This window comes from Lepisma saccharinum, chromosome 4, assembly GCF_977018435.1.
Source record: "Lepisma saccharinum chromosome 4, izLepSacc3.1, whole genome shotgun sequence".
NCBI classification, from domain to species: Eukaryota; Metazoa; Arthropoda; class Insecta; order Zygentoma; family Lepismatidae; genus Lepisma; species Lepisma saccharinum.
The window spans coordinates 104,590,340-104,600,574 of record NC_139232.1 but is presented as its reverse complement, the minus strand read 5'-3'; the positions used below and the strand labels follow the sequence as shown (position 1 = coordinate 104,600,574).

General features: G+C 40.7%; 1 protein-coding gene across 1 annotated transcript; it reads left to right on the top strand.

The window, feature by feature from the left end:
* Positions 1-6,078: 6,078 nt before the first annotated feature.
* On the top strand, positions 6,079-8,997 carry LOC145987041 (uncharacterized). The gene has a single exon (XM_083121501.1). The coding sequence runs from the start codon at positions 6,079-6,081 to the stop codon at positions 8,995-8,997; it is 2,919 nt and encodes a 972-aa protein (XP_082977627.1).
* Positions 8,998-10,235: the final 1,238 nt, after the last annotated feature.

Genomic DNA, 10,235 nt, shown 5'->3' with positions numbered 1-10,235 from the left:
ACCATGATATTGCATACAACACACATTCTGATCTTGATAAGAGACATGTTGCAGATAAGAAATTAGAAGAGGCTGCATTTGGCAGATTTGTAAGCAAAGATGCTTCTTTGAGTGAAAAAATAGCAGCATTGGGAACCACCATAGCTATGAGCACCAAACAAAAATTGGGGTGGGGGTTGTGAATATGTATATAATAAACCTACAATGAAGGCCAAGGGTGTTATGTATCAAATACCTTATGCAGGTCTCAAATCTCTTGGGCCTATTGACAGTCTTTTGACCAAAAAGCAGCGCAAGAAAAAAAATCTTGTATTGCAAAGGGGCATGGTATGAAATTGTTACTTAGTACCCCCCAATTAAAAAAATTACAGCAATCAAGAAAAAAATCACATGTGGGGGGATTCATATTTACCATCCCTGCCATCTTAGCTGCTCTCGGGGCTGTTGGGAGCTTGGCTGGGGGATCAGCCGCCATAGCAAAAACAGTAATAGATGCCAAGAAAAATAGGGCAGAATTAGATGAATTGAAGCGCCATAACCTGGCCATGGAGAAACAGGGGAAAGGTGTTAAGAGAGCCATGAATAAGTTTTAAAAAAACAAGAGCCGCTTACAAACCAAGATATTGAAGCTTTAATCAAGCCACTGGGCAATAAACATTTTAGAGGTGTGTACATGTCAGATTCTTTACCAGAACAACCACTCAACAAAGAGTGTGGCATTGTTAATTTGGATGAGTACAAAAATCAGGGCACTCACTGGATCTGTTATCTTAAATATTTAAAAAATGAGGCATTTGTGTTTGATTCATTTGGAGGTGTTCCACCTGAAAATTTAATAAAATATCTAAATTCATCTAATCTTTATTACAATAATACCCGTGTTCAAAACTTCAGAGATGTTAATTGCGGACATTTGTGTTTATCTGTTCTTAGATATATGTCTCAAATAAATAAACCATCAATTGAAAATTTTCAAAAAGCCTTGTGGTATTTAAAACATCATGGGGGTATTTCATCTCACCAGTCAAAATTCAATATTGAAACTCAAATTACATGATGACATTGTATATCCCAAAACAATAGCTCTCAGGGCATTTTATGGCATGTACCTGATCCCAAATATTACACACCACAACAACACAATTGCAGTAGGGGATGAAAAAATTGTCATCACTCCAGGGCAATATAATCTATCCACTCTAAATGCTCAATTACCCAGAGGTGTAGTATTAAGTCAAAATTCTGTCACTCACAGAGTAGAAATTGTATCTGCTACAGAAACAGTGGATCTGGGTACTATAGGAGAGCTGTTAGGCTTTGAGAACAACACAAAACTTGAACCAGGCATCAAACACACTGCTATGAATATACCTAAATTCTTAGCCATAGAAACTCTGAATATTCACTGCAATGTGGCAGAGGGTATGATCACCAAATCAAATGGCATAGGCACTCACAAACAAACAGGCATCATTGCAACATTCAAACCTAATTCTGAATTTATGGAGCCTATTATCTACAATCCATCCCCAACATTATATTTTCCTGTGTGTCATAATAGAATAGATAATATTGAATTGATGGTCACTAATGAAAAAGAAGAATTAGTTGATTTTGCCGGAGCCACAACAACTGCAATCATAGAGATTAACATTTAAATAAAAATACATACAAGAAAAAATGGAAAACATTGAGAGTTATGAGCTACAATCATTCCCTCCAAACAGGAGGACCTTTGCAAATTTAAATCAACCCAACACAGAGATTGAGGTTGATCTTGATGTAGGGGATGGATTTATACACCCCCACAGAGCAGATTTATACATCAAATTTGATGTTGTAAAGCTCGATGGTACAGATTATCCGGCAAATTCAAATATAAGACTTGTAGATAATTTTGTGCCACATCTATTCTCTGAAATTGAGATCAGAAAGCATGGCGTTGTTATAAACAGAGTGGATTATCCCGGCATTACCTCCACAGCTTTGGCCACACTAAAATTATCCAAAATCGAGGCTTCATACTACAAAATAGGCGGATTTGAGGCTGGTGATAAGATATTATCTAAGAACCACACAGTGCTGTTCCCGATGCGCTTATTGGCAGGATTCTTCTCAGATTACAAAGAAATTATGTGGAAGGGTGGGTTAAGAATCACATTTAGAAGAGCTGCAAATGATAATAATGCTTTGATGAGGTACAGTGCAATAAACTCTACAGGGGAAGCTCTGCCTAATACCCTACCAGATGCAGGCAAATGCATTATTCAGACTATGGAGTTAAGAATCCCTGTTGTTGAGTATGAGGCCAGTTATGCTCTTAAATACAAAGCTGATATAATAAAAAATCCACAAATTCCTCTGCAATTTTATACATATCAATGTGTACAGAAGCCCGCATCTGGTACATATTATGAGTTTGATGCTACAAATTCATTCTCCAGCATACAATATGACATGCCTGATTTTGTAGTGGTATTGTTTCAGACTGGGAGACACAACAATCAGGAAAAAAATTCAAGTAAATTTGATAACTGCAACATCAAGAACATATATCTTAAAAATGGCAGAAATGAGGTATTTCCTAGAGAAAATTACAATTTAGACATGTCCAAGGATGATTTCCTTAAATTATATGAGGCTTTTTCTTCCTTCAAAAGAGTCACTACTGGCAATACGGATATGTATTACACACCAGATGAATTCGAAACACAGAGACCCATGTTTGTAATTAACACTTCAAAAAGAAAACAAGTTGTGGTGAATGACAGGACAAATATTAAAATTATCTCTGAATTCCATGAGGCATTACCTGATGACACCATATGTAGTGTTATTCTCATAGGAGAAAAATCATATGTTTATGATGTAAGAAATGAGAGAGTCACGGAGCAATTCTAGAGGGTCTCTGCATATTGCATTGTTTTAATATACAATTTGAACCTGGTATCCAATTGAACTTAAACCGGAAGTAAATATGTGTGTATGTGTGTGTGTATATGTATGTATGTGTGTGTGTGTCTTGGCCTAGTTTTAAGTGTGGCCAAAAAAAATATCAAGAGGGGCATATTTTTGACAAGTTTATGGACAACAATCTCACAGAAGTGCCTTTTATAAGTATAGCCTCATCAATCTGAGGGGGCTCTTCCTTTCTCATGGAATCCATGAGGGCTTTTTTACAAAAATCTTGGATTAGGCAGGGTTCCACACTTGAGCAAAAAGCTCATATGGGCATGTTGAGCTTGTTTTAAGTGTAGCCAAATCTGCTTCAGGGGGGCTCTTCCTTTCCTGGGTTTATAATATATACTTTCCCACTACTCAAGTTGGATCTTAATGTTAGAAATAACATTTTGAAGTTCGCTCAAGCTAGCTTGGATGTTTGTTTCCTGTTCCTCAAACTTAGTTTTTAGTTGAATAATGTCTCTGGATTTTTGTAGGTTAGATAATTCCTCTCGCAGGTTGTTCACTGTTTCCTGAATGCTGCTCAAACTTTCCAAGGATGCTAAATCAGCATACTTGGCGAACAGTAATTTGAATTCCGCTTCGATCTTCAGGATCGGATCCACTAATGTTTTCTGCAGACTTGTGATCTCATCTTGTAGGCTCGAGGACAGAGTGTTCTGGAGAGTCAGCAGGTCGCTGCGAAGTTTCTTCACTCGTTGGTCGAGTTTTAGAGTTTCAGTGTTGTCGGGTGGCTCGGTATCCGTGTCGCCTCTGGAGTGACCGAAGATATTGTTCGGCATCTTGTTGCGTCTTACTGTTTACTTACAGATCAAATCAATGGCCCCAATGTGTATATAATAGCCTATTGCATATCCCTGAAAAGTTGGCTTTCTCTGTTGCAGAAAAATGTCGCAGCCACAAGCCACTGCGTCGTCAGTTCCGAAGACGAAACAACCCCAAGTTTGCTGCCCCTTCTGTAATATCCCGCAAACCAAGTCCCATCTAAGTCGGCATAAACAAAGATGTATTCAACGGCCTGGTTCGTCGAAAGAACCCGCCAGCATCACCAAACCTTCTCCAACATCCAGGAAAGTGATAACAACAGAAAATTTGACCGTCAATCAGAAGAGTGGGGTAAAGCGAAAGCAGTCTTCAAACCAGTTGAGCCATGGAAAGAGAACGAAGATCATACAATCGGCTGAAGCACGCGACCCAGAATGCATTAAGCCGAAGAGAACGGCCTTCAGGAATATGTTGGCAAATTACAGCCTCAGCAGCGAGAATAGGGGTTTGCCCTGCAGTGCCGAAATTTTCCTGGAAGAGAAGAAAGCAGAAGTGGTTAAGATTTTGGTTTCCACTCTCAACAAGGGCCCCTTCAAATTCAACATGGTTTTGGATTCGTTGTTCCAGAAGCATTCGTCGGAACAAACTCACGTGTTCTCCAGTAGAACAAAGCAACAACTTCTGCTGGAAAGTGATAGGGAGGTGATAAGCGAACTTTACGACAAGTTAATGAATGAGATCGTCCGGAAGCAGGAGAGTTTCCAGGTAAAGGATCGGGTTGGAGTGTTTGCAACACTACACACATCATCAACATCAACATAAGCAAATACAAGCCTCTTTCAGGATCGACTTACGTGAAGCTCCCGCAGGTGATCGAAAACAAGAAAGCCGTTCTTAACATTGAAAACAACGACAACCAGTGTTTCAAATGGTGCCTCCTGGCCCATTTGCATCATAAAACAAAAAACTCTGCGCGCGTTGGAAGTTACAGCCAGTACGAGAATGAATTGGATGAATATTTCGAAGACGTTACATTTCCTGTGCAGCTGAAAAAAATCGAAAAATTCGAAAAAGCATATCAACAAAAGAACGAGATTCCAATCGGTGTAAATGTGTATGGATATACAATCAGCAACAAAAAAGTAAATATTTTTCCGCTTCGGATCAGCAAAATTGTAGGTGATGAGGTGAATGTAGTGCACATGCTGTTGATAAAAAATATGAAACAGCACCATTATTGCCTCATCCGTGATCTTTCGAAGCTGGTCAGAAGCGAGATAACAAAATATGAACATAAAATCGAAATCTGTTATCGACATATGGTATTTTTCAGCAACCTAGGTTCAAGAACCGCCAAGGAGAGACTGCAGGATCACCTCAGAGAATGTATGCAGCATCAACCATCCAGGTGCGTGTTCCCTGGTGGTTCTCATTTCTTCAGAAAGTACAACTCCCAGCTGGAGGTCCCCGTTGTCATCGTTGCGGACTTCGAGGCATTCTTGAAGCCCATGGCGATCTGCGACCCCGATCCGGCGAAATCATCAACTACTGCCTACCACGAGCACGTACCTTGCAGTTTCGCATACTACGTGCACTGGATGGCAGGAGCGGACGAAGATAGGAAGGAACCGATTCTTTACCGAGGACCCGAGGTTGGAAAACGCTTCCTGGAATTCCTAGTCAAGGAAGTGGAGAAATGGGGTGATGTTTTGTTCAGGACTAAACCCATGAATGATCTTACCGAAGACGAAGAATTGAGGTTTGTTTGTGCAACACATTGTCCAAATTGCGAGTCCAAATTTGATGATTGTGTGATAAAAGTGGCACACCACAATCACATAACGGGTCAGTACATCAGTCCGTTATGCCATAGATGCAATTTGAAGCTTCAAACTGCCAAGTTTGTACCGGTATTTTTCCACGGGCTCAGCAATTATGATCTTCACCATTTCGTCACCCAGGGCGAGCCTCAGCTACTGGGTGGGTCGCAGGTGGCGGATAGCGAATGGCCCCCAGATATGGGGGTTAGCTGCGAATAAGGGGAATCCCGAATAAGCAGTCCCGGACCGAGGCAAACTTCTGCCTTGCAGTGAGAGGGAGAAACCTCAAAGGCTAAGGGAAGAAACCCTAAAAGAAAATCTAGCAGGCCGAGGGCTATAAGGGAGGCAGCCCCTCCCACAAGGCTTTGGAACTAGGGCTGATAACCCGAGTGTCCGAGATGAAATTATTAAAAGAAACTACAGAGGAGAAACCGGACTGATTAAACTGTTGACGACCAAGAGAGGGAAAAGGATAATGAGAGTGGCAACCTGGAATGTACGTGGACTTGCTGGAAAGGAGTTTGAATTAATAATGGAAATGGTGAGAGCAAAATTGAATATATTGGCAGTGACGGAGACCAAGAAAAAAGGAAATGGATATGAACAAATAATAGAACCAAATAGTGGTGAAAGGTTCCTAATGTTTCATTCAGGCGTAGGCAAAGAACAGAGAGCAAAAGGAGGAGTGGCTATAGTAATCTCCGAGGCCTACAGACATTATGTTAAATGCTGGAAATTCATCAATGAAAGAATAATCTTGGTAACTTTAACCTTTAACAGTAGCATAAATGAAGACACTACTTTTATTGCTATATATGCACCAAATAAAGATGATATAGCAGAAGAGAAAGATAGATTTTATGAAGAGCTGCAGAGGACAGTGGATGACACCATGGGAGCTGTCTTTGTATTAGGTGACTTTAATGGCAGAGTTGGAAATAACATAGAAGGAATGGAAGGGCTGTTAGGGAAATACGGCGAGACGCACCAGAATAATAATGGGAGAAGATTACTAGATATGTGTGCAGGAAATGATTTTGTAATTACGAACACAATGTTCCCACATAAAGAAACACATAGATATACAAGAGAAGTCCCCAGCCGAAAGGAAAAATCTATTATTGACTACATATTGACACAGAGGAAACAGTGGAGATTTATCTTAGATGCAAGAGCATATAGAGGTTACGAGATTGGAAGTGACCACTATTTAGTAATTATGCAGTTACATGTTAATATCAAGACCAATGACGCTGGTGATAACAAAAGGAAACCTAAAGAAAGAATAAAGGTATATAAATTGAGAGAAGAGGCAAGACAAAAAGACTATCAAGAGGCTGTGAAACAAAGGGTGGAAACATTGGAATGGCCCACTATGAGAGAAGATAAACTGGAAGAAATATGGAGTTTATATAAAGAGGCAATCTTAGGAGCAGCACCCGAAATCTGCGGAAAGTCCAGCGGAAAGCAACAACAGAGAAGAACAGCATGGTGGACGGAAGAGATAAAAGAAATGGTAAAGGAAAAGAAGCAACGGTGGAAAAAATACCTACTCACAAAACATTTAAGTGACTATGAAGCTTATAAACATCAAAGATTAGTAGTGAAGAATATAGTGAAAGATGCAAAACAACAGTCATGGGAAAAATTTGGAGAAGCAATGGAAGGAAACCTACAAAATAACCAAAAGCTGTTCTACAAAGTATTAAAATCGATGCGAATAGAGAAGCAATGTCCTCTTAAGTTCATACAAGACAAAAGTGGTAACCTCCTCCGAAGTGAAAATGACATTATAGAGCGGTGGAAAGAATATTTTCAAGAACTGCTTGGAGGAAATATGGAAATAGGAGAAAAGGAGAAAGAACAGACTGAGGAAGAAAAACAGCAACACCGAGAGGAGGGAGAAACTGAAGAAGAAATACCTATGGAGGAGCTAAAAAGAGCACTAAAGAAAATGAAACTTGGCAAAGCGGCAGGACATGACCAAATAGCACCTGAGATGCTTAAATTCATGGGCAAAAGTGGTCAAGACATACTACTCAAGATTATTAATCTAATTTGGAAAGCAAAGAAGATACCAGCTGAATGGGAGTGTAGTGTCATTGTGCCAATATTTAAAAAAGGAGATAATAGAGACTGCAAAAACCATCGTGGGATATCGCTATTGAGTGTGCCGGGGAAAGTATACGCGAGGATACTAGAAGATAGAATAAGGAAAGTGGTAGAGCCACAGCTAGACGAGGCACAGTGCGGATTCCGACCAGGAAGAAGCACACAAGACCTCATATTTACCATCAGACAGATCAGTGAAAAACTGATGAGATATGGAAAAGAGGCACATATGGCTTTCATAGATCTAGAGAAAGCCTTCGACACCATTCCGAGGGATGAAATATGGAAAATACTAAAACAAAGAAAGGTTAGCAATCAATTAATTACAGCAACGCAGAGTCTGTATAAGAAATGTAGAAACTATGTCCGCACCTGCAATGCAGAGTCTCAAGAATTTGAGACTATAGTAGGACTTAAACAAGGATGTATCCTTAGCCCACTCCTCTTTATCACCTTAATGGATGATGTTATTAAATCATGCGATGGGAAGGTACAGAAATTCAAGATGGGGTATAGGTTTTTAAAACCAATATATATAAACCATTGTGCCTTCGCCGATGACATATTAATATTGGGAGATTCCGAAAGTAATTTACAAAAGAACGTGAGAATCTGGGAAAAAGAGTTAAAAAAGAGGGGTATGAAGATAAATGATAAAAAGACTCAGACCATGATGATGGCACGACAGCCAAATATACATCAGATTGCTTTGAATAATGGAACGACATTAGAACAGACTACAGATTTTAAATACCTCGGGGTTATAGTGCATCAAGATGGTAGAATAGATGGTGAAATTATAGCTCGATCCCAAGCCTCAGGGAGACTCTTTAATGCGCTAAAGAGAAATTTCCTAAATAATCCATTAGTGACCAAAAATACGAAAATCCGTGTGTATAAAGTGATATATTTACCTACATTACTTTATGGTAGTGAAACCTGGACATTGACAAATAAACATAGGAGTAAAATACAGGCTTCAGAAATGAGATTTCTCCGCAAAATAGAAGGGAAAACAAGAAGAGACAAAATTAGGAATCAGACCATTAGAGCTAGCCTGGGCGTATTACCAGTGCTTGAGAGAATCGAACAGAACCAGTTACGATGGTTTGGGCACATACAAAGAATGGAAGACTCCAGAATAGCTAAACAAGCCTTGAATGCAAAGATGCAAGGAGCAAGACCACGCGGGAAACCCAGAAGAACATGGGAAGAAGATGTGAAGGCAGCTGTAGAGGCTAGAGGAGGAGAGTGGAGGAGAGCAAAGGAGCTGGCCCGAGACAGAATCCGATGGAAGACCCTCTGGGAAACCTCAACACCGCAAGATAGAAGAGGATGACTAAGTAAGTAAGTAACCATTTCGTCAAAGAGCTGGGCTATGACAAAAAATCCATCCGTGTGATTGCCGAGACCGACGAGAAATACATTACTATCAGCAAGTGGGTGAATATTCCACCAGGCTATCATGGTAAGATGAGCAAAATGATCCCCTGCGATGATGAGTGCACGTTGTGCGCTGCTGGCAGGAAGCCAAAATACAGAAGAATTGAACTCATATTAATCGATTCTTACCGCTTTCTCCAGGCTAGCCTCGAAAAATGCGTCGCCATGTTGGACATGCCGGAAGTTACCAGAGATCATTTCCCAGATGTGTCCTTGGACGCTATTCGAAGGAAAGGAGTGTACCCATATGAGTACGTCGACGGGCCCGAAAAGTTCGACGAGACGGATCTTCCGTCGAAAGACGCTTTTAATTCAACCTTGAAGGACTCCGTGTGTTCCGACGAAGACTATGCGCATGCCAAACGTATGTGGAACGAGTTTCGATGCTGCTCGCTGGGTGATTTCCACGATCGATACTTGAAGCTGGACGTGCTTCTCCTATTCGACGTGCTCCAAGCGTTTCGTCAAACCGCTATTCGTGATTACAAAGTCGATCCTGCGCACTTCGTGAGTCTTCCGGGATTCACTTGGAATGCCATGTTGTATTGCAGTAGCATCCGATTGCAACTTTTCGCGGAAGATCAATGCGACATGCAGCTTTTCATCGAGAAATGTATCAGGGGCGGCATCGTGCAATGTTGTTTAAGACATGCGAAAGCAAACAACAAGTACATGGGAGACGAGTACGATCCCAATCAGGAGTCCAGCTACATAATATACTTGGACGTCAACAACCTGTATGGTTATGCGATGAAGCAGAAGCTGCCACACTCTAATTTTGAGTGGTCGGACATCACCGAAGAAGGACTGAAACATCTGCTTCAAGAGGATAATTTTGAAGGATAGACAGGATACTTCGCGGAGGTAGACTTGGAGTATCCTTCAGAATTGCACCAGCTCCATTCGGATTTTCCTCTGGCGCCTGAGCTAAAATGTCCTCCTCGCTCGAATCAACCAAAACTGCTTCTCACGTTGGAGAGGAAGGATCATTACGTAGTGCACTGCAAACTGCTGAAATTCTATCTCCAGCAGGGTCTTGTTTTAACTAAAGTGCACAGAGTTTTGAAATTTACGCAGGGCAAATGGCTTAAACCCTACATAAACATGAACACCCAGAAGCGGCAGGTGGCGACA